Genomic DNA, 25278 nt, shown 5'->3' on the forward strand with positions numbered 1-25278 from the left:
ATTCAATAGGGTAGTGATTGCTCATTCTGTAGAATAGATACATCATACAAGCCACACGGGGATGTAACAACAACCCCTCCGCCCATGGTGGGTCAAATACTCCTACCTTCCATGTGAGGAAGTCTGGAATGGAAAACACACTTCCTCTGACTAAAGACTAAGGGAAAGCACTTAAGCAAGCACTTACGAACCTGTACATCTTTTCTCAATCTTTGGCGGCTTTGTTTACAATTATTAAACAGTTAATGAGCTCCGAAGCACCAGGAGGCTGTTTATAACAATCACAACAGTTGATTGGGAAGTTTTCACGCTTGTAAACTGTTATTAAATGTAACCAAAGGTGTCAAAGATTGAGGAAAGATGTACACGTTTGTAAGTGATTGCATAACTGCTTCGTGAATCTGCCCCCAAGGGCCTCCTTACTCAATGGAAGTGGGAAATGGGGTAGTGATAATGATATTTTTCAAAATTGTTAACATTCTTATTTTTTCTTTACAGCAACTTTGCCTAGTTACATTGAGTCTGTTTTGGACATTGGTTGAGCTAAATTGTGAAGACTTAATGGTGGCACTTGTCTTTCAATACCTGACACCTTGCACGCACGTGATGCTCTCCCAACGCTCTCGTCTCACTCAGCCTCCGGACCCTGCAGCCAAGTCTTCTCTTAGGCTTGTTCATCTTATCCCTGATGTGTGTCAGGTTAATACCTTACCCTTGTTTTTATGAAGTCAATCATTTTAAATTAGAATTTTAAAATTATCCATTTTTATACTAGATTAATTGCAATTTTTTGAGTGGCACTTTGTCATTTAATTTAGAACACTGTAAATTGCTTATTAACACTTCATATATTAAGCATAACAAAATATGTATGTTACCAACTTGTCAGTTAATACTGTGTAGCTATACAGTCCAGAGTGTTCTCTATGATTTGAAAAGTGGTATGAGCAGCCTGCAGACAAGGGGCACCTCAGGATTGGTCAAAGTTGGGGCAGCTTAGGATTGGTCAAAGTTGGGGGAATGCTCATCTGCCATAAAAAAAAGTTCCTTATAATGCAAAGGATAGACTATATCACATTAAGTATTTCCTTTCTGCTTGAATTGACAGACAAATATGTATGCAAAAAAACAGGATTATATCTGAAAATACAGCATGCATTAATATAAACAATAAAAAGCAAGAAAAGGTGGTTCTAAGAGTTATTTTCAGTCAGCATTGTACTCGGTACAAGTGAAATGTTTACATTTTATGACTTGTATTTAAACTTACATAGCCTTCCCAGTTTGGAGCCTTCTTTTGATAATTACTTGTATTTAAACTGTTCTTAATATACTTATTAGCAGTTTTGTCATTTTGTGCACAAAAAATTGTAAGAGAACAGGTGAAAAAGCTAGGTACTGGATTAGCAAACAGTATTCAATGAAGGTCTGATGTTGATAGCAACAGGGGACCACACCAGCAAGGGGAGCTACAGTGTGAGAGGGAGCACTACAAGGGAGGGAGGGAGGGAGCTGTACAAGGGGAGCATACCTAAAGTAAAGTACCGTAAATAAGCGCTGAAATACTCCCTTTTACCTAGCCCTCGATATCATTTCTTTGGGGGACGAAGGATGACTTGGTCAATTGCAATCAAAGTTTGCAAATAAGCGTTTCAAACTCAATAAATAAAATATGACTTGACAAGTCTAGGTAATACACTGATGAAATGTGTTTATACAGTGTTATTAACTAGATCATTTATAACATATTGTAATTTTATCACAGGCAGAGAACTCCCAAAAGCAGCCAGAAGTGTTAGAGCCTTCACGCACACAGTATTCATCAACTACACCTCAGTCATCACCAACTACGTTCCTTGTGCCACGCCATCAACGATCGCTATCCAATGCATCTACCTGTTCATCGGAAAGTGATCTTATGTCTTTAGACCAACCAACAACATACTCATATTACCTTAATGAAGCTCAAATGAGCATAGCAGCTTGTAAAGGTGCGTGCTCATGTTGGGCATGGCGATATGATGGCCTTAACCCATCACCTACTCAAGCTGTGGAGATGTTGGATGCTGCTCGTCTTAACCCACCGGTGTTATATCCTAAGCTTCGTTCTCACTCGGATCCTACAACTTCACAGTCATCCGATGCATCACAAGCAGAGGCCAGAATTCGTAGCACCAGTTTGCCTTCTGATGTCAGAACTAGTAAGATTGATATAAAACCAGTGCTCAATGGTGTATGTGATATTGAACATAATGTGAACAGATCAGCTCAATCTGGAACTTTTGGAGGGAGAGGAGAGAGGATAATGGGCCAAGGTGGGGAAGAAGAGAATCTTGACTCACTTGGGGAGAGCAGTGGCTATGAAAGTTTTAATATTAGAGCATCAAGGGATTCTTCTCCAGTCAATAGCTCAGATGGGTCACCTAGAAGTCAAATAGTTAATCAAGGGTCATCTAGTGTGTGTGCCACCAGTGAGTCTATAGAGAAAAAAGATTCATATATGTCAAATGAAGATGATCAGGAGTTTATTGATTCTCTACAAAGATCATCAACTCCTACAGAGCTTGCTGGGCTTGAGGAAACGTTGCGTGAAATAGACCAAGCTTTTACTTCTTTTAAGATATATGATGTCAGCTTGTCTAAGTCCTACAACAAGGTAAGAGCTTTTCTTAATTTTTCTGTTCATATTTAGTAATTTATTATTTTTATGTAAACGAGACGAGATTCTAAGTATTAACTAAATAAGACAATTAGTCTGATGTATAGTTCAGTATATCATTAACCAGAATATACTAGTCATGCAGAATATGAAGCCATGAATACAACATGTTCTTTATATGTTTTGAGATTATTATTTGAATTAAAAATATATTGTCTTTAGTAGATTTTTGGTAAAGACAGCCCATATATGATAATATACTCCTAGCAATATGCAGCATACCAACAATTATGCCCACATTTTGATGCTACTTATTAAAGCATCCTTTGAAAATGTACAGAAAATAATTAATTTTTCATTACCTTGTAACTTAGGTTAATCTAGTGAAAAGGCTGGATAATACAATTGTCATGTTTGTTATCCCTCAAAGTACAGTTGTCACAATATGTTAATAGTAGAGTGAAGTGCTGTACTCATTTGATAAGGAGACACCAGCCCTGAGTGGAGAGTATAGTAGTACTGTACCGTAAAGTCCTTTCTGCCTTTGCATGCTACCTACCTTGAGGTTATCTTGAGATGATTTCGGAGCTTAGTGTCCCCGCGGCCCGGTCCTCGACCAGGCCTCCACCCCCGGGAAGCAGCCCGTAGCAGCTGTCTAACTCCCAGGTACCTATTTACTGCTAGGTAACAGGGGCATCAGAGTGAAAGAAACATTTTGCCCATTTGTCTTCGCCTCCACCGGGGATCGAACCCGGAACCTCAGGACTACGAATCCGAAGCGCTGTCCACCCAGCTGTCAGGCGCCCAGATGTTTGTTCTACCTGCTTGCAGACCCACAAAGAGGAGAAATGTGGGCTTCACTTGGTGGCTTGGTCATCATGGGAAGAACATTGTGGGAGCCTAGCCTCACTGGGACCAGTAAACAATGGCAATGCATGACAAAGCCTTAAGAATTATCTGGGAGAAAATCATTCTTTTGAAAAAAAAAAGTTGACTAATGGGTTCAGAACAGGCCTATTTTGGACCGAACAGAACGGGCCTAATTTGCCAAAGCCATGAAGCATAAAACTATGACACAGGCAGGAAGCAAACTGAGGCAACAAGATTGACAAACAATTAATATGACTACACAATCAAGAAAGGAAAACCTGCTTACCTTCACACACAACTGACAATGAAGAAAGCCGACATAAGACTGAGCCTGTAGCTTAGGGAGCTACAGGGAGCTACTGTGTACAGGGAGCCTGTTACTTGCCTAATGTGGTCAGCTTCAGCATGACGGAGAGCTAGTCTGGGTATGCTATCTTCACACCCACCAACCTGAACCCATAAAATGAAGCTCAGATCACTAGACAGAAATCCAGACAAGTCCATGGAATATTTACAATTATTTATAAGAATTAAAGATGATTCATGAAGGGTATATAAATTTGTAAAAAGATAAAAGTGTGCGAACAGTTATCATAACTGGAGGTCACAGTTTAAAGCATCTAATGAAATGGATATTGAAAGAATAATAGGAGTGGTGGATGACTGGGACAATCTCCAGTGGTCTTTGTGCTAAACACACTGGAAGCTAGAAAACTACAGTACAGTAATTATGATCAACTATAAAAGGAAGATGGGTCACATTGAGCATAACTCTACTTGTAACTACAAATAAGTAATAACTTTATAACAAATTTCTCCTTTGTGTCATGATAATTACTGATTATTGTCTGTATTTGAGAGAGATGTCCGTTATTGTTATCCAAAGATACGCTGCCATTTCATTAAGTGTGCTTTCAGGTGTATCGTCTGGAGATAACAGGAGATGAAGGGGAGTGGGTGGGTCCTCCATGGCACAGTCATGAACCGTCGCCAGAAGTAGCAGAGAAGGCCGCTGCTTCAGAGTCACAGCCACGGCCAACAATAGGTATAATGTCACTCTTGTATAGGAAGGGATCTTTGTCTCCTATGGTGGATCATTTGGTTTTGACTGTAGTATGAAATGTTCTGCATTTAAAACATGTAAAAATTGAATTGGGTATCAATTCAGTGCCTCCAACTTCCCCATGAGTTCAGGCAGACTCCAGGTTATACCTGCTTGATGGGGTTCTGGGAGTTTTTCTACTCTCCAAGCCCGGCCCAAGGTCAGGCTTGACTTGTGAGAGTTTGGTCCACCAGGCTGTTGCTTGGAGCGGCCCGCAGGCCCACATACCCACCACAGCCCGGCTGATCCGGAACTTCTCCTCTGGATCCGAAGGTTGTGTTACTTTAAGAAACACTTTAATTTTAGGTGAGCCAGGATTTTGGTTCAATTCCACTACCCTGTTCCAAAGGTTTTCTCAATAAGTAGAGCATTAGAAAGGGTCAATCTGATATGCATGTGTATTATATTAGGTAAATTTGCAAGATCCCAACTTCTGAATGGACTGCAAATCTAACTACAGAACAGTATTTGCAAGTCATTGGTTCGGTTCTCAAAATCAGATATCCCATTGGTGCATTGCTATAAATGGGATATACAGTATATATCATAAATAAAAACTCTTGGGGGGGGGGTTGGTGATTCTTAAGGAGATAAAAGTATAATTACTGGAAGATTAGGAAGTAAAATGTTAGTTAAGGAGATAGTGTGTGATGTGACTGTGATTGCTGGGTCAGCTTCATCACTTTCACTGCTTGCTGTACTTGTAACAGGTTTTGGGTTAGACTTTTTCTGATGAATAAATGACTTTAGCTAGATTTGCATAGCTACTTAATTTTTGTAATGTGAATTTGTATAGAGTATGAGGACATTTATGTCTGAAGATATTTCCAAATCTTTGATGATATAATGACCAGAACTTTTTTTTTTTTTTTTTAAATTGGCGTCTTTCACTACAGCCTCGTCTTTCGCCTTTTTCCCACCAGGTTGACGCCTTCCCCACTCCATGAAAGTAGGAGAATGGGGTAATAATAATGATTTTTTTTTTTCATTATTTCCCATAACATGGTACTTATTTTGTTTTTATGTGGCCATTTCTTGAACAATTGGTTTTAGCCCTCAGTCATAAAAATTTGTCTAATGCTGCAGACTCAAAGCAAACCTGTTACGATTGCCTGTGTGATATCAGCAGGAATAATATTGTGAGAATGTTATTGAATGGAATCGCACATTTAATAAATTCGTGCAAAAATCTAGCAAATTTATGAAAAAATGTGGAATGGCATTAATGTGAGATTGGACAGAACAATTAAATGTTCAGTTGGCAACAATTAGTATCTAGTCCTGCTACAGTGTGAATTGTGCGCGTGTTGAATGTGTCATTCTCCAAAACACATGAGTGTTAGATGTTTTGCACTGGTAGGTGTTTTATGTTTTTTTTCTTTGACAGGACCATTCTTGGAAGCACTGATGTTACGAATAGATCAGATGTTGTCGTCCAGCATTCATGTCAACCTACTGGTGATGACAATAATGAGTCGCCTGGCCACGTACCCAACGCCACTCCTCTCTTCATTGTTACTTGACACGTCTATTGTCTTCCAACCTTCTGTTCGATCATTAGTACAGGTTAGTAAATAATATTTGTTTAGATATTTTAAAATTTTAAATTGTGAGTTTTGGGAGTTCTTCTACTCTCCAAGCCCGGTCCAAGGCCAGGCTTGACTAGTGAGAGTTTGGTCCACCAGGCTATTGCTTGGAGCAGCCCGCAGGCCCACATATACCTAGTTGATGGGGTTCTGGGAGTTCTTCTACTCCCCAAGCCCGGCCCGAGGCCAGGCTTGACTTGTGAGAGTTTGGTCCACCAGGCTGTTGCTTGGAGCAGCCCACAGGCCCACATATCCACCACAGGCCGGTTGATCTGGCACTACTTCTGGCCAAAAATTAAGTATACACAATATAATTGTGTATACAATATAATTGCCTCTAAGTGGAAATTGTTGTATGCTGGCATGTATGTTAAGATGTGCATGTATAATTTTGTTTGGATATATAAATTTGAATACCCTAAAAAACGCAGCTATTTAAAGGTAATATACGGACATGCACGTCTAAAATAAACAAATCAAATGGGAAACGTCGTATATGGCTATTGGAGCACTGGAGAAAATAGCAGAATGCAACCAAAGTAGTGTAAGGGTTAGAAAACTAATCATTGATTGATAAACCACTGGTGACATGGATGTTAAGTATTATGCATGAGTATGTCTTAAATAAATTTTGTACAGTATTATCCTTTCCCTTCTTTGATGTGATGTTCTCCATGTAGACACTCAAACTGCGATGATGTTGGCACTTGGACATCTGACCCACACAGTCAGTCAGTGCTTAGTTACTGTGGCTTAAATATCTGTAGAAGATTCTACATAAAGTTGCCCCATCATAAAGATATAGTGTGGAAGCCAAAGCTAGTAAGATTTTGGTTAAGTAGTGTGCAATAGATACAGAAGCAGCCAATTCAAATCTTGGGAATACTTTCCCTAACTGAATTTAAAAATTATAAAAAAAATTGAATTTAAATAGGTGCAATAATTTAGCAAACTAGGGTTGGTGGGTTGACAAGTGTATCTGTTCCTTATATCTCTTAAAAAATACATGTATAGGTATAAAGAAGACAGTTGATATTCTGAAAGTGTGTGAATTTTATTGCGAGGTCAAAAGTGTATTGATCAAAGATCTCCCACTTACAATGGATTTAAAAAGTATTTGTAACTGTACAGTGTTGGCTATTTTGACTAATGGATTATGCTCTGTAACTGAGTCTGTATCAAATAATTAATGTATCTAATTTTATATAGGTGATAAGTGGCTTGAAACAGAGAATTGATAGCCTTCTTACTTCTGAAGATACACCTCTACTAGCAGAAGCCAGAACATGGTTTGTTAGGAGATTGATTGTTCCACGATTTTCTCCTTCCACTCCTCGCACGCGTTCAGTGTCTTCATCTTCAACGGACACCCCTCTTGTCAGAGGTAATATTAATTGTTTTGTTATTATGCTGGCTTGGTTTTCATGCTTTACATCCCTTCTTACCCCCCTCATCTCCTTTAACTTCCCAGTCCCTGTTGCGTTGTATGACTTTCACATCCGCTGTATTTTGTCATGAATTGATGAGGGTCTACCTTACCTTGAGGTTATCTTGAGGTGCTTCCGGGGCTTAGCGTCCCCGCGGCCCGGTCGTCGACCAGGCCTCCTGGTTGCCGGACTGATCAACCAGGCTCTTGGACGCGGCTGCTCGCAGCCTGACGTATGAGTCACATACGTCTAAGAGTCTAAGACAGACTGAAATGTCACCTTTCATGTGTGGGTTGGGTTATTTGTTTCAGCCATGTTGTTGTGATTTATTCCCTGAATTAAATGTTTTCCAAGTTATTACAGTACTGTACTATATATATATATCTTTAATATTTGACTATACAGTATATCGGATCTATCACATTGTTGCTCTCTTAACGTAAGAATTTATTTGATTAACTAAATACATGGCCCAGCCGGGCAAAATGACATTCAAGGAACTGGTGCTGCTGAGACCTCAGACATCTCTGCAGGGATCTTGTAAGTTGCCTCCCCGGCAACTTACAAGATCTCTGCCCTGGAGAAATGTTCAGTCTAACTCAGAATGACTGTCAGAGGTATATATACAGTATATAAAGACTATAGCCATACTGAATACTCACGTGGCTTGAAAAACTGCTTGTTGAGTAACTTGTTTTATCTTCTGAATCATTGTTTTCTGATGTGCAGTGGCCTGTGATATACCAGTATATACAGTGGGTGTATATTCAATGAATACAAATGGAAGAAGTTTATATTCTGGAAATGTCTGGGTACATACTGGTTTGTAAATACTGTAGTTGTTGTTTTTATGGACAAAATTCCAGGGTAACATAATATGCATGGGATCACTAGATTGTTTCAATCATAGGTTAGACATATATATGAGTGAGTTTTGGTGGATATACTGTAAATAGCAACTGCCTCGTATAGTCTGATATGCTTTCTGCAGTTAACTTTATTCTCATGCTGTTTTGGACGATTTACTGGAATGTGTGGATGCTGGTTCTTAAAAATGCTGTTGAATGGAAAGTATTTTGAATGGACAGTCGTGACAACCCTCCTATTTCATGCTAAGTGCCGGCCATCCTTTGGACTTCGTCCTTCAGGGTCCATTTTGATAGTGTATTGTTTTCATATTTTGGTACAGTATTTGCTTCACATGCATGTTTTACTCCTGGCTTGGCTTATTTGAGCTTTGAGCTGCAGGTGTTCAAGGTTCTTTACCTTGGTGCTCTTTAGTTTTACTCCTGCTCCCCCCCTTCTCTAGTGTGTTCGGGAGTACTCCCCCCTCCCTCTTCCCCCCAGAGACCTGGCGATGGGTGGAAAGCCTTGCTTTGGGCTGCTCTGTTTGGACCCTTGGCTGGGGGTGTGCAGGGGCTTGTGTGCTTGCTTACATGACACACCACAGCTGCCATTTGCAGCCTAGTATTTTGGGCTGCTTTTCGTGTCTGTTCATCCTGGGAGCGACTCCTGTGCCTGGGGGTCCTGCTTGCCTATTTATCTTCACGCCATGGCAATTTCCCTGCAGGTCTGTGACCCATAAAGTCCTCATGTGCGGTGTGCAAGTTTGTTGGATGTTCGTCCCCATTGCTGCCGAACTGTGATCATTCCTTTTGTCTATGCCATATTGACTGTTGAGTTGGTTACACCTACGACCCTGAGTCCTGAGAGATTTGTTCTCACTGGGTCTCTGCCCTTAGATATATCATGCCTAATACTGTTGTCTCTTATCGTTCAGCATTGGTAGAATTGCTATTGCTTTCATTTCGCATTAATACATCGACACACATTTTGCAAATTGTCTCGTGCATATTTCATCACTGGCCTGCTCATGTTCCTCCTGAGCCATCCTGGTCTTTTGACAGTGTTGTGAATTCTCTCCTTACCCTCAGTTTACAGTTACCCATTCAGCTTGTGATGTTCCTGATGGCGGTGTTCTTGTTGGCTCTTGCCTTCGGCTGCCATATGGGGCGAGTGTCATGCTCTTTTCTGTAGTCGAAGATTCTGCTGCTTTGGTCTCTTCGGTCTTTGGTCTCATTTTGTTCTTTTCCAGCCTTCTTCCTTACTGGCAAAGAATGACTTTGCTTGATTCCGGGGTGGTCCTTTAGTGATTGAGATTGATGCTTGGTTGGATTATTTGTCCCCCATGGCAGCACAAATAATGTCTTTGCCACTACCTGCAGGCCATTGGTTCTGCCCTGGTGAACACTTTGTTAGTTTCCTTGGTGCCCTGTTCAAAGGTTCATATTTCTCAAGTTGTCTGCTGTGTCAAGTGTAGCCATCCTGTGGTCTACCCTTGGGCCCACTATGTTCATAAGTATGCCATCTTGGTATTACATTCACTCATCAGGTCCCAACAGCACATGACAAAGCAAAGTGCTGCTCGATATACAGCACACACCTCTACCAGTAGTCAGAATACTGTTGCTATCAGAATCTTGATTGTTTTTTTCTAAAGGAACATGAGGTCCCATTGCATGAGGTGTAGATGAACCAAACTGTGGTGTGCCTTGTGCTGTGAACATCGCCACCTGCATTGGGTTCACCAATATCGGCATCTTCAACATAAGAACATAAGAATAAATAACTGCAGAGGGGTCTATTGGCCCATACGAGGCAGCTCCTATTTATAATCACCCAATCCCACTCATATACATGTCCAACCCATGCTTGAAACAATCAAGGGACCCCGCCTCCATCACATTACACAGTAATTGGTTCCACAAATCAACAACCCTGTTACCAAACCAGTATTTACCAAGGTCTTTCTTAAATCTAAACTTGACCAATTTATACCCATTGTTTTGTGTTCTGTCTCGTGTTGCTAGAACATGGTCTTTATCACTATCAGGATCTTCTATATCACTTATTGTTAAATTTTTTCAGTTATTTATTTCATCATCATTGATGCTGTGGGCACAAGCTGCATGGTGGGACTTTGAGCTAATGCTGCATGTACTCGCCTAGTTGTGCTTGTGGGGGTTGAGCTTTGGCGTTTTGGTCCCATGTCTCAACTCATGTGTTCACTCATGATTGATGTTTTAGTAATGAGGCCCTCAAAACCAGGAATGGTGCCCAGGAATTTTTTTCCAAGATGGTGTCTCTTCACTGGAGGCTTGCAGAAGTGGATGTGGAAGTGAAACTCCTGTGTACCCACAGGAGTTTCAAATGTTTTGTGGTACAGGTACCTAAACAAATATCAGGATGTGATGTGGAGGCAGCCGGTGGCTGAGTGGACAGAACACTGAGCGCATGATCCTGTGGTCCTGGGTTCGATCCCGGATGCCGGCGAGAAACAATGGGCAGAGTTTCTTTCACCCTGATGCTCCTGTTACCTAGCAGTAAATAGGTACCTGGGAGTTAAGTCAGCTGTCATGGGCTGCTTCCTGGAGGTGGAGACCTGGTCAAGGGCCAGGCCGCGGGGATACTAAGCCCTGAAATCATCTCAATATAAGCTTAAGATATGGACCACCAGTAAAACATCCCTGAATGTGATGTTCAGTTGAAGGGTTAATGTGTTAATGTTAAATAAGAAATAATGCCACTGGGAACTTGGAATGTTGTTGTAAGTGGAGACATGGGAAGTAAAACATTTAAACTGGTGCTGTATAAATCATAATCATCAGTTTTAGATGAATATGGAACAATACAGAAAACAATGTTGACCAGACCACACACTAGAATGTGAAGGGACGACGACGTTTCGGTCCGTCCTGGACCATTCTCAAGTCGATTGTGATGAGGAAGTAGAGACAGGCAATAAATAGGCACGAGAGATGAGGAGCAAAGTAAGGTGTAGTAGAGGGGCTAGTAGTAGGAACTGCAGAGGGCCTATTGACCCATACGAGGCAGTTCCTATAATAACCACCGATATTATTATATTATAATACTATATTATAATATATTATAATATTATATTATAATATATTATATTATGTTATAATATTATATTATAATATTATATTATAATATTATGTTCCTATTATAAAACCTTTTAAGTACAGTACATACATTGTGGTAAAGTGAGACGGTCACTCGTGGCTGCTAAACTCTTTATTTTCCAGCTGACACCTGGATGGAGTTAATAAAATTAGAATACAGATGTAAGCTACATATGGTTTCTACAAAAAGTATGAACATTGTTGCAGTATGCTAAGTAATATCTAAGACATAGAATAATATAAAAATAATGCAATATTTGTTGAACATTGTACAAGTAATATCTTTAGTGCATATAACAATAACAAAATATAAAGTGATGACATAGGTGCAGTGTGATTTTATCAGTCATAACTAGAATAACCAAATGTGAACTAATACAATATTGACATTATAAGTAATCAGCAATCATACACAGGTATACTTTAGAACATTTATGCAAGTTAATAACCAAATGATGTTGGATCATTTGTAATATATTTGAATAGTGAAAGAGTTTGGGCTTTGCTCACCACTGATCAGTAAGGTGTGCTTTACTAACAGGTGAAGGGAAGCGACGTAGCATCTCGCAAACAATGACTGCCTTGTTTCGACGCACTACCAACAGTGAGCGGCCAACAATCAAGGAGTCACCCCTTGAAGATCTTCCTGATAAATCTGGTTACAGGTAAGATTAAGTTACTTATATATCCAAGACATTGAAGAAGTTAAATTTTGCCTAAAACAGCATGACAATTAAATAACATGTTAGTTTTTTCATCAATTGCCTATTTTGGGACAGTAATTATATTTGTTCACTACTTATACATTTTGGGTACAATTATTGTTTAATAATAATTGTACTCAATAAATACCTTGATTAAAATATAATTAAATATCTGGCTTCTTTGCTGAGTTGTGTGTTTTAACTTGATAAAATAAAATGTTAAGTAGAGCAAACTTGCTCTATTTAAACTTAAGTATAGCAAGTAAAAAATATCTATGCTATCAGTGGGGTAGAATGACCTTTAAGTAAAAATTGTCACTAAATTTTACATTCATTCAATCTTACACGATTTAAAATAATCGCCCTTAGAATTTTCTTTAATTTTACCATGTTCAGTGTTATTTTGATTATTTGTAAAAGTTTTCCCAATACTGTACTTAGTTCCCCAAAATTTTGGTTGGCATGTAGGAATTTTGCATAAGTGATTTGGCGATTTTGGCACGAACACTTAAAAAGGTTGCCCTCCTCTGACCTAGGCTATCAGCAGAGAAGGTTCTGGTAGGCAGAATTTTCTGCACTGTTGCCAACTAGGTGGTGTCCATGGATGTGGAACCCAATTTGGATCCTTTAATGTGTTTGGGTTAAACAGGTTCCTTTAGTTCCATTTTGCCCATTTTGGGTGTGTTGTGTTCCAAGGCCAGACTCTCTTCTTTAATGATAGAAGGGATGTGATATTCATGTTTTTTTTTTTTAAAGGTTCCTAGGTCCCCTTTTGACCGACCCATCATGGGTTTTGGTTGCCGGGCCAAACACCTACACCTCCACTCCACCACTGCTACTACCAATGTCCTCTCACCCACCCCATAATTTTGGTGCACCGAATATGAGCAGTATGATGACATGCCTTGCCTTGTGTGTGCTTGCTTTATTAATAGTGTCTTCTTGTCTTTGGTGTGATAGTTATGCTGTCAGTCATTGCACTTGTGCCTTGGCAGCCAGGCTACCTTCGCAAACTTTGTCAGGTTGAATACCTGATACTCATGCAACCTTTGTCCTTAATCCCTGGTGTTAGGCATTCTGGTACATCACTGTGGTGATTGGAAAAACTCGGGCAACACAAAAAGAATAATATATGTAGTAGTATGACACTGCCAGGCATAACTTGTCCTTTCATATTCCCTGTTGGTCTTGTGCTGCTCCAAGGTCACTCAAATTTGTTAGCATTGGCACTTTCAATTCCCAGTTTTTGCAGGAGAAGACCGGAAGAGCTCTGCTTTCTGCCACAACAGCTTCAGTTCCTTTAGATCCTATAGATTTAGATTTAGATCCTTTAGATCAAGGTAATTACCAAGCACCTGGGTTTCCACACTCCTTCAGCTTTGGACTCTGGTCTTCACTTACACACTTACTGGTGTGGGGGATAGATGGTGGTAGTGAGATGCCTTCTTTGTCCTTTGAGGAGTCTTAGATCTTAGTCTCTGTAGAGCCTTGTTCCTCCTTCCTCAGAGTGGGCAAACCTTGTTCTCCTCTAGATAGATGGGTAAGCTCCATTTAAATTAACATCCGTCTCTAGGCTAGGGCTGGCTTCAGTCTGTGAACCTCAGAGGCAGGCTCTTCCTCTTCTCTGATCAAGGAAATTGGTCAATCAAAGGCATCTTGAAAAACCATTTTGATTTCCATTTCAATCCGTCTTGGGGTTAGATTTCCAGACCAGACTCATTCTGTGGATCAAGGATGTGTTGTACTTTGTTTTTTCCTCTCGGTTTGAGTGTGACAATTCTTTTTCCCCACTTCAAGTTCAGTTTATCATCCTCTTATGGATGTTGAGAAACCAGGGATTAAAAAGTTAGTTGTTTTTCTCTACATCTCAGGCTAGATGGAACTTGACCCTTTTCCATTTGAGGAACTAGGATCACGCATCTTAAATGGGACTCGGGTCTTTTGGAGTTGAGGTCTGCATCTTGTTCCTGGCTGCAGTATTACCAGGTTCCCAGTTTTTCCCTAACTGATAGTGCCTTATTCTGTGTGGGGAAAATGGCAGCTGTTTTGGTGCTTTTTCAGTACACAGGGTCTCGAACTGCTGGAGGCTTCCTGTCATTTTGTTTTCCTTAAATCTTGAGCGGTACTCCAAAATGTCATATGAAGGGGTGTGCACTTTCGTGTTAGTTACTCAACTCTTCAGCACAGGTGGGACACGAACAAGGGGACACAGGTGGAAACTGAGTACCCAGATGAGCCACAGAGACGTTAGAAAGAATTTTTTCAGGGTCAGAGTAGTTAATAAATGGAATGCACTAGGCAGTGATGTGGTGGAGGCTGACTCCATACACAGTTTCAAATGTAGATATGATGGAGCCCAGTAGGCTCAGGAATCTGTACACCAGTTGATTGACAGTTGAGAGGCGGGACCAAAAAGACAAAGCTCAACCCCCACAAGCACAATTAGGCGAGTACTTCATATGAAGTGTTGCACAGTTTAAGGGTTAAGGAAGTAGTGAATTTACCTGTTTCTAGATTGTTTAGCTTCCCTACTGGTATGGGTTCCCATATTCAGTTATTAACCCCCAAGCTGCTAAGGGCTATTTGGCCTTTTGTCACCCACAGGCACAAAAAAAAAAAAATCATTTTTTTTTTCTCTTTATAAACATGTTAATTTGTGTTCCTTGATCATGGGAAAAATAATAAAAAAAATCGTAAGTGGCATATTTTGGCCGCAATAGGGCGGGAAAATCTGGCAAAAAAGAGGCGCCAACTCAGCAAGCGTCCGAGGTGGTCTGCTCGGCCCCAGCTGTCAGGAGGGAGTTGCCACAAAGATATAATTACCTAATTATTTCAATATGTCTGATTGATTTTTTCTTTGTTTTTTTGCTGTAATATTATTCAATAGTGTGTAGTGTGATATATTTATATAATAAAATGTGTGAATCATCGCTGTACTCAAAATTATGGTGTGCATGTTATTGATTCAATTGTGGTGTTCATAAAACAAACAAATACTTTGTCGGTTATTACACTATATACACAGGTTATATATAAGTATCTGCATGTTTTGTTCATCATAACGAACCACTAAGTTGATATTGCAAGTCAAATAGCAACTAGGAGTGGCCTCCATATCTGCCATTCCCTCCCTCAATGACTCCTCACTCGCTCAAATCCTCCTCCCACCATACTGTTTTTGCTTTTATTCACTATATACAGATGTTATATATAAGTATCTATATGTGCTGTTCACTATAACTGTTCATCTAAGCTGGTATAGTGCACAAAGAGCATAGTGGCCATCCTTAGCCAGTATGACAAGTCGTGCAGATGTCGCCACCTCTCACCAAAATGACTTCTCCCAACACTCCATTTGCTGTTATTACACTATATATACACGTTATATATAAGTATCTACATTTGTGTTCACCATAACGAACCACTAAGTTGGTATGCTGAGTGGCAGTGGCAGCCAGTGGCAACCTGCCACTGGCTGCCACTCCCTCCCTCACCTCACCTGACTTGCCAACATTCTTCTCCCACCATACTGTTTTTGCTTTTATTCACTATATACAGACGCTATATATATGTATCTGCATGTTTTGTTCACTATAGCGAACAACTAAGCTGGTATAGTGAGTCCAGACAATAAAAGGTGGCCACACAGAGTCAGCAGACAATGCTACCTCCCTCCCCACCAAGATTACTCCTCCCACTACAGTGCTAATTATCACAACAATCCTGCTATTATCAGAATCCTGGTCATTTTTATCACAGTCAGGGGTCTGCTGTAATATTATCATCGCTAAATAATAGCATGTACGTATTTATTATGACATTTTAGGCGATGCTGTGGTCACAAGCTGAACAGCAGTGCTGTAAGCTCATGCTGCATGCGCCAGCCTTGGTGGCTCACTCAGTACCAAGGCCCTCACACTGGGGAATGTTACCTACGATTTAAAAAAAAAAATGGCGTCTGTTTACAAAGAGCCCTAATGAAGGTGAGGTGAACTCCGTGTATCCACGGACCATTTAAATCTTGCGTAGTACTCCAACATGTCATATGTCGTGATGCGCACTTTTGGGTAAGTTACTCAACACGTCATATGACGTGTTGTGCAGTTTAAGGGTTAATACACCTTTCTCACTTTGAGATACTGCTGGTGTAATTTGAATTGTGACTGGTTACTATAGAACAGGTTTGATGCTCACTGTTTTAGTTTTCTACTGGTTAAAATTGCAATTAACTCTAAACTAGTTACCCAACTACACTACCCATAACCACCCCTGGGTTGACAGTGCTGGAAAATCACATTTGTTGCCCGACACCTGCTCAATTCTTCTCAGTTCTGCAAATGCAGAATTCAGTTAGGTAATCCTTATTTGAGAATTTGTCTTGGTGAGGGGTATCATTGGTTAAATGTTTTCAGTGTGGCCAGTCTATTCCTATTACTATACTAAATATTTGTGTCACTTTCCCTCAACAAATGTAGTTAAAATGCTTGGGAGGTGCATTAATGCAAGAATATAATCCAAAAGTTTGTAAAATACACATGAAATGTGGCATGTTTTGGTGCCTGACCCATGGCTGACATGCACCTTGCCCAGGAGTGATCAAACAAAAGAAACATGCCATACTTTATTGAAAATGGGTAAAAAAATTTAAACCATGTAACTGGGAAACCACATTAGCCAGTATTCAATAAAACATAGGCCTCCTATATTTATGTATGTAATACTCTAGATATGTTATCCAAAAAGAGCCACTATATTTGTTATAAATTAAAGAACTAGGTAAAGTTTGTACAGGGGTACCTCATTTTAAGAGTTTAATCCGTTCCTTGAGACAGCTCGTAATCCAAAAACTTGTAAACCGAAGCTAATTTTCCCATAAGAAATAATGGGAAATGAATTAATCCATTCCTGACTACCCAAAAACCTCACTTCAACTAAATTTTATACCTAATTCATCCAAATCTACACTACCAAAGTATGTTCAAGTTATTACTTACCCTTGCTGATGACTCCTGTTGGCGTATGGAAGATGGTGAGGAGTGGGGGGGAGGAGGAGAGGTGTTACTGTTTTGAAGGGGAGTCCCCTTCCATTATAACATCAGGTTATTAAAGATTTTTCTAGAGTGCACTCTGGCATGTTTTGCCGGCCTACCACTAGGTCCTGGTTGTGGCTCACTGCTCGATTTTCTCAACGAAATGATCTGTTGAAGATAGTTTTTCCTTTCTTTGCAACACTTGTCTGTAGTTAGACATCACATTGTCAAACGGTCAATGCAACGGCCTGCTACAGCTTTATCTGGGCGAGTTTTTTCAACAAAACTTTGTAGTTCTTCCCATACTTCACACATTTTCTTGATGAGGAAGGGACATCCTTTACTGCCTCTACTCTCAACTATTTTCTTAGGTTGAACCTTACCACTGGCTTTCTTGGGACCCATGGCAAGATATATAATAACAATTTTTATGCTCAAATGGCCAAAAATCCGACAAAAAACTGTAAATCCTTGTGGGATAGTCACTGGGCACAAGGCTCTGGTAAACTGAGGGGCGATCGCCATGCCACCACGCGCTAGGTCGACCTGTACGCATATCAACACCCTTGTATTCTGAGGCAACGTTCGTATTCTGATGTAAATTTTCCGAGCAAATCCTGCTCGTAACCCGAAAAACTCGTAAACAGGAATGCTCGTAATCTGTGGTACCACTGTATCTCATTTTAGGCTAGCATGCAGGGAACGGATGTAATCTCTAAAATTGAAAGATATCTAGTGTCCAGTGTCTTAGCTCTGATAATGGGAGATTATGTATACTGTATATGGCTGTATTGCTTTATTTTGTATGAATATAAATACTGTACAGTACTGTATTTGATTTAGGATATTTTATCACCCTATTTTTCATTTACATATTTCACTTTTAATAATTATGTATTATCATTGTTTTGACTTTCCTAAGGTACATAAAACGATCATCATTAGCCAGTGTTGACACTGGTGCAAGTTCGTGCCCGGGTGGTGAAAAACACCATGCGGCAAGATGTGCCGTACTGCTGAGAGACTGGCTACTAGAGTTATCTGCTCTTGCACAAGAACAGATGGTGGCAGTGCCAAGTTTAGAATTCAGATTTCCCTCTAGTTGACAGTGACATTTTTGCGTGTTAATGTATGTCGTTATCTCCTCAGTGCCACACAGAGGTACTTGCATTTTATGCATTTCTAAGATTTTAATGAGCTCTGAAGTTGACAAATTTAGTGCTCACTTTGTACTGTCAGTTTAATACCAGTTAGCATTTAAATTGAATAAACTTTAGTTGACTAAAGGGTTAATCTAACAATTTCCAAAGACAGTAGTTTTATTGGTTTTATAAAAGACTCGCTTTTCTGAGTGTGTATATAAATCTATAAATATTATATATATAAATATATTTTGTGAATAGCAGGCTCAAGACTTTTTTATATTACTTGAGTACAGCAATACACTGAGGTTGTAAAGATATTTATATAAAGAGTGTTTATTCATAGTAATAACACCAAAGATAAGACAGACACAAGTCAGTATAAACACACACTGTACAGTACATAGTGCAACAAGTTTGTGTTAACAAAGCATTACACATTAGGGAAAATTACTGATCAAGTTGCACTGAGACTTTGGGATTCTCCGCAGTGCAATGATTTCTTCTTGTGACCTTTTTAAAGTTTGTGAATTTTAAGTTTCTTGCGATTGTTTAATTTCCTTGATATTTTATTTTACCTGTTTTATGCCAAGTTTTTATGTAACCCAACTTATTCTCAATCTATCTTTGTTGATAAATGGTAAAGTTCTCCCGTCCAGTATGCATTAGTAGTTGTGATGCAGTGAAGCTACTGATTGTGACTATTACTTTTTGGTTATATGTGGTTAAAAGATTATATTGTGTGATTGTGTGTTATGTTGATCCTTAAAAAGGGTTTTTATGATGTACATATTGTTAAAAACTTGAAAACTTCAAGCAGTGGATTTTATTCTCAAAATTCAGTACCTTATATTTCCCATGGCAGAAAAATCTATATTGCATACTCAGTTTTGTTCTACAGCATTTGATTTAGATTTTTTTTATATATTCAAATGATGACTAAATATATACACCTGGTAATTATGCACTAGTAACAACTCTCAGTTCAGAACACTCGGGGAAACAAACTGCAAATATTTTCACCTTTAACCCTTAGAAAGCTGTTATTGTCCTATCATGATGCACGGGATAATGCGGTTATTGTCACACAATCCTTTACACTAATGTTGTCAGGGTTTTATAGGTGTGATGCAAATAAGAATATAATAGCTTTGTATGGATGTAATGGATTTTACCCTGACTCGTGAAAAAATCCAGCTATCATTGTATGGTTACATTACTATGTGAATGCAGTTATCATAAAGGTTACTAGGTGAATGCTGTCATTGTATAAAATTCCATCATAATTACATAATATGCATACCAATGATGTTCATAAGGTTTTCACAATGCTATATGGTTGTAATAAAGTATACCAGGTAAACCAAGCAACAATTGAACCATTATCATGCATTATGTTTACTATGAACCTGCTGTCATCTGTGGCTAGTGAATTGGTCTTACACCTTGGTTTCAATACTATATTGAATGTGGCCAATTAGGCCCTATTTAATCATCCAGTAAACACCCATGTATTTTATGTTTATATGGTTTCTCTACACCCTCATCCATGATCTACACCTTTCACCTATGGACCACACCCTCATCCATGGCCTATATTCTCACCAGGTATAATACCAATTGTACTCAATTGTATTGTTTGAGAGTTATCAAGTTAATCAGACACACACATTCTTATAAATAGAAACCAGTGATAATCAGTGAAACATCCAAGGAGAACACTGGAGTTGTGTGTCTCGCATGCCTCGGTGTTGCAAAGTTGGCATCGTGTGTTGATAGACGTCAGATCACATGGACACTACATAACCTTTCACAGCTTCTCAACCACGTAAAAAAAGGTACATATTCATTTACTTTTGTTTTTCTTATAGTCTGCATACAATTTAATAATTCTATATTTTTTCTTGTAAGCGGGTATGGCCATTTTTCAATGATTGCACTTTGAGGGGTTAACAGACCTTAAGCTGAATTATGCTGTTTGTGAGACTAAAATATTTTCTTCTTTCCTGTGTGTTTCTGAAACTTTGTTTTTAAAACACAAACACCCCCCCCCCCTCTCTGATGAGGAAGTTGTTAAAGCCAATTTAAAAGTTTTAAATGTAAATACTGTATTATAAGAAAAATAAGGGAAAAGAATCGCTCCATTGTACTAATGGTCAAAAGGTGGTGCTTACAGAACAGGTGTTCAACTGTAGGCATAAATAGGTGAATACACACACGCGCACACATTTCAAAGATGAGTGCCCTACTACATATTGTAAAGATTGAAAAATTACTGCAAACAGGGAACCTTGCAGATACATGGAAAAAGGTACACAGATCTAATACATAAGACAACGGCCCTCTAAATTGTAAACTTGTATCATTGAAGAGTTGTAGTAAAATCACTATGATAATTAAAATGTGTAGAATACCTGGAAAGAAATGACATGACATAAGAAATTGAAATAAGTTTATCGAGGTAAAATACACACAAAGGGATGAGGTAGCTCAAGCTATTCTCACCCTGTTCAGTACATCGTGTTAATACATACATAGACACACATCACAAACAATAAACATATTACCAAACATTCTGAGAGATAAACATGTACATTTCCTATGACATAAGACATATTATGGTTTTCAAATGGAAAGGTTCTGAAATGAAATCACCTTAGCTTTTATGATTAAGTCAGAGATCTTGTAAGAGAGAGAGAGGTGGTGCCGATTGTATCTAACTGAACCTGAAGAGAAAGGCCCTATACAAGAGGCTGTTCTGGATGCTTGAACACAAAGTATACTACTGACTTGAATGAAAAATTGACAAAAAGAAAATTAGAGGCAGTGTATTAGAGTGGAGAAATGTCACTAATAGAATATCTCGAGGTTCAGTTCTAGCACCAGTAATGTTCATTGGTTTTATAAACCAATTTTATAATTAATTTTATTACCTACCAGAGCATATGCTTCAATTGTATAATTGAAGCATTCCCTCTTGGCATCCTCCACATTGTAGAGGATGCCAAGTTACTAGTAAGAGTAAAGATTTAGATGGTTGCCATGACCTACAAAATGAGTGAATGGAGCAATGCATGACGTATAGAATATAATGAGGATAAATACCATGTTCTGACATAGGAAAATGGGTAACAAATATCCTACAAAATACTTGAAAAAAATATTGAAAACTGACATATTTATGGGTGGTTCAGGATAGTAAACAGTCACCAGAGTAAACATTGAATGATTTGCGAGAAGAGCCTACGCTGTACTTGTAAACCTCAAAATCAATCAGTCAATCTCCATATATTTTTATTTTTTTTAACACAAATTATTTGCGACATTCATGATAGGGAAATTTAATATGCAGCAGCTGAATAGTGTCCATACCTAAAAATGCACACAAACAAAATAGAAAAGATGTGAAGACATGTTTCCAAACCTTAAAAAGACTACATGCATTAAATATGCAAAACCTAGTAAATAGAATGAAAGAGAGGTGATATGATCACATTTAAAAAAATTATAATTTCAAAACCTAGAAATGCCTAGAACATGAGGTCAGACTCCAGCTTGGAAAGCACAGGGGCTGATTAGATGTCCAGTTCAAACAGTTTGTGGTGGTTAATGCCAAAATCAGCAGTTTGAAAGTAGTGTATAACAAAGATTATGGGGCCGACGTGACGCCACAAGCATAGCTCTCGTTCTGTAGCTACACTTCTATAATTACGCAGATGCAAACATGTATCCATGTTGTACATAATAGCCAAGACTGCCTAATACCAATTTTGTAGATCTTTAAATACAGTATTCCTAAATAAAATGAACATTGGTTTCTTTATTAACATTATAATATAGGCATAGGCTTACCTATGTTAGGTGCAATTAAATAACAAAATACTGTATTAAAAGTTAGGTCAGGGTGCAAAGATTTTTTTTTATTTAAGAGTGCATATTTTGTTAGAATAATTTTTTATTAATGAATTAAAGTTTACCAATAATTTAGTTCTTAAGTAAATTTGGCTTGTTAGGCAACTCCTGGCTATATGGTACAAGATTATATATATATATCACGAGCCACAATATTGTGGGTAATACTGCTACAGTATGTGGATCATTGTGGGACTCTTGAATCTAGGCTCAAAATGTCACTAGCAAATAGTATCTCAGAGGTACCTAACTGGTACATGATTAAAACTTTAAATCTTTCCCAGAGCTCCAATGTGGTGTCTGGTAACAGTGTCCATCTGTCATGTAGGATATGACTTGGTGCATTACCACCACATACCATATTGGTTCTCCAAGTAAAGGTTTAAGTTTCAGTTGAGAACCAGTTAGGTACTTCTGAGATCCTTATTGAGAACGCACTGGCCTATTTGCTAGTGACATTACTCGGGCTCGAGTCTAAGTCCTCGGTGATCCAAGTACATTAAACAAAATGCTGTTACTTGTGATGTTGTGGATTGCATCAGTTATATATATTTTTACATACAAACAGTACAGTACTTAATATTAAAAAAAGCAAATCAAAGTTAGGGGAAAAAAGTGTTTGAGTGTTGGTCTTTTAGGTTGATTTACTTGGGTTATTGATTTGTAAATAAGTGTGGCTAATGTTTGTTATTGTTTTTTCAATACTAAGAGATTTTAACATGGTGATAACAATGTCACAAAAATTTGTCTTTTACATGCAACTGTGTTTTAGCAACTAAATATGTAGAGTTGAAGGGTTTTGTTAGTCAATATGAAGTCAATTATCTACTATTGATATGCCTAATAGGATCTCATTGAAGATGTAACTGAACTGAAATATGTTAGCGCCAAATAGCCGTAACATAAATTCAGGTTCATTGTTAAAGCCAAGCAAAGTCTCATGTCCAGTGAAGGAGTTTTGCATACGGTTAAGGTGAACATTTTCCCCGGGAACACATCATTACCTAAATACTCATTGGTTGGTAGTAATGATGGGTGTTTCATATGCAATTTTAGGGTACACAGACAAATTTTATTATTTGTAAGTGCTTTGTTGTCATTTCTGGTCATTGCTACATATGGAACAAATCTTTTTATGATATTCTCATTATATTGAAATGAATATTTATGTTCACATAGACTGATTATAGCTAATTCTGTGATTGACAAATATGTAGAATATGTGGTTAATGCAATTAAATATATTCTTGGCATTTGTATTTTTTAAGCATTAAAATAATTTATTGTCTTTGTTAGGAAAGAAGTAATTATCAAAACAAGGTACCAAGCTTGGTAGATTATTTAGGACTGTCTGTGTCACTGGATATTCAAAAGGCCCCATATATCTCTCAGGATGCCAACACTAGAACTAAATGGCATAACAATAGCATTGTCAAAGATATCAGACTCACTAAGGATCTTGCTGAGCAAAAGTGACTCGGAGACATAGGAAAAGCAAGACCTACAATCATCCTGAAAATAGTACATTCTAAGAGGTGCATGTCTCTTCCATAAAATGGCCATTCCTTTGTGTGAGGGCCAATACATAAGTCAAGAGATGCTTCACAACTTGCTGTGTCAGTGGCAGGAGGAAAGCCATGATGACCAAATTACACATCAGATGATAAAAAAATGTTTCAGTCCATCCTGCACCATTATCAAGTCGTGTCATTACCAAGGAAAGCCATGCGATTGGGGAGAACCAAAGCTGGCACAGAGTATCTTGTTCCTAGTGGTACTCCCCATTTTCAACAGGGATGCCAGACATGAACAATGGCAATATGAGTTCGCCCATACTAGTGCAGACTAACCACCCTCGAACCCCAGCACACCCAATGGATATCTATCCACACACACTAATCGTTATGATCTTGTCACCGGGTAAATTTAAAATTTTCTGCAGTTTTAGCACATTAGGAGAGTTAATTCTTTTCTAGATTTGTCCACTCTTCCGTGCCCTTCATTAGCCCCCACTTCCTATTTGTCCTGCCAGTCTATTCATCCTTCATTGCACCCATCAAGAAGAGGGAACTTAGCGAGTGTGTACAATGAGGAAGAGAATAAAGTGAGGGATATGTAAACAGTGTGGTGGAGAGTACAGTAATTGATGTATAGAATTAAAGCAGTGGAGCAAGAGAAACAAAGAGCAGTGGTTGAACTCCATGCATAGATACCATATGTAAGATTAGGATAGATTGTTTGGACCCCCCCCCCAAACCCCACCTGGATCCCCCCCCAAACCCCACCTGGACCCCCCCCCAAACCCCACCCCCCCAAACCCCACCTGGACCCCCCCCCCCAAACCCCTCCCCCCCAAACCCCACCCCCCAAACCCCACCTGGACCCCCCCACACCCCACCTGGACCCCCCAAACACCCCCTAAACCCCACCTGGACCCCCCAAATCCCCCATACCCCACCAGGACCCCCCAAACCCCACCTGGACCCCCCCCCAAACCCCACCTGGACCCCCCCCCAAACCCCACCCCCCCAAACCCCACCTGGACCCCCCCCCCAAACCCCTCCCCCCCAAACCCCTCCCCCCAAACCCCACCCCCCAAACCCCACCTGGACCCCCCCACACCCCACCTGGACCCCCCAAACACCCCCTAAACCCCACCTGGACCCCCCAAATCCCCCATACCCCACCAGGACCCCCCAAACCCCACCCGGACCCCCCCCAAACCCCAACCAGGACCCCCCCAAACCCCAACCAGGACCCCCCCCCCCCAAACCCCAACCAGGACCCCCCCCCAAACCCCACCAGGACCCCTTCCCCCAAACCTCACCCGCAACCCTCCTCCAAACCCCACCAGGACCCCCCC

The 25278-nt window shown here is 39.5% G+C and overlaps 1 protein-coding gene across 11 annotated transcripts in view; it reads left to right on the top strand.

Moving 5' to 3' along the window:
- Positions 1–23668, top strand: part of LOC123768924 (FHF complex subunit HOOK-interacting protein 1B) — a 54894-nt gene extending 31226 nt beyond the window's left edge. For 10 of the 11 annotated variants that reach the window (XM_069309123.1, XM_069309118.1, XM_069309121.1 and 7 more), the window contains 7 exons: positions 499–699; positions 1766–2656; positions 4448–4574; positions 6019–6197; positions 7427–7601; positions 12169–12292; positions 18284–23668. In XM_069309123.1, the coding sequence (XP_069165224.1) occupies positions 499–699; positions 1766–2656; positions 4448–4574; positions 6019–6197; positions 7427–7601; positions 12169–12292; positions 18284–18467 (1881 nt within the window). In that variant the 3' untranslated portion in view covers positions 18468–23668. The remainder of the gene's footprint in view (positions 1–498; positions 700–1765; positions 2657–4447; positions 4575–6018; positions 6198–7426; positions 7602–12168; positions 12293–18283) is intronic. The other variant, XM_069309125.1, reaches the window with a different exon arrangement.
- Positions 23669–25278: the final 1610 nt, after the last annotated feature.

Source organism: Procambarus clarkii, chromosome 64 (genome assembly GCF_040958095.1).
Source record: "Procambarus clarkii isolate CNS0578487 chromosome 64, FALCON_Pclarkii_2.0, whole genome shotgun sequence".
In the NCBI taxonomy this organism is placed as follows: domain Eukaryota; kingdom Metazoa; phylum Arthropoda; class Malacostraca; order Decapoda; family Cambaridae; genus Procambarus; species Procambarus clarkii.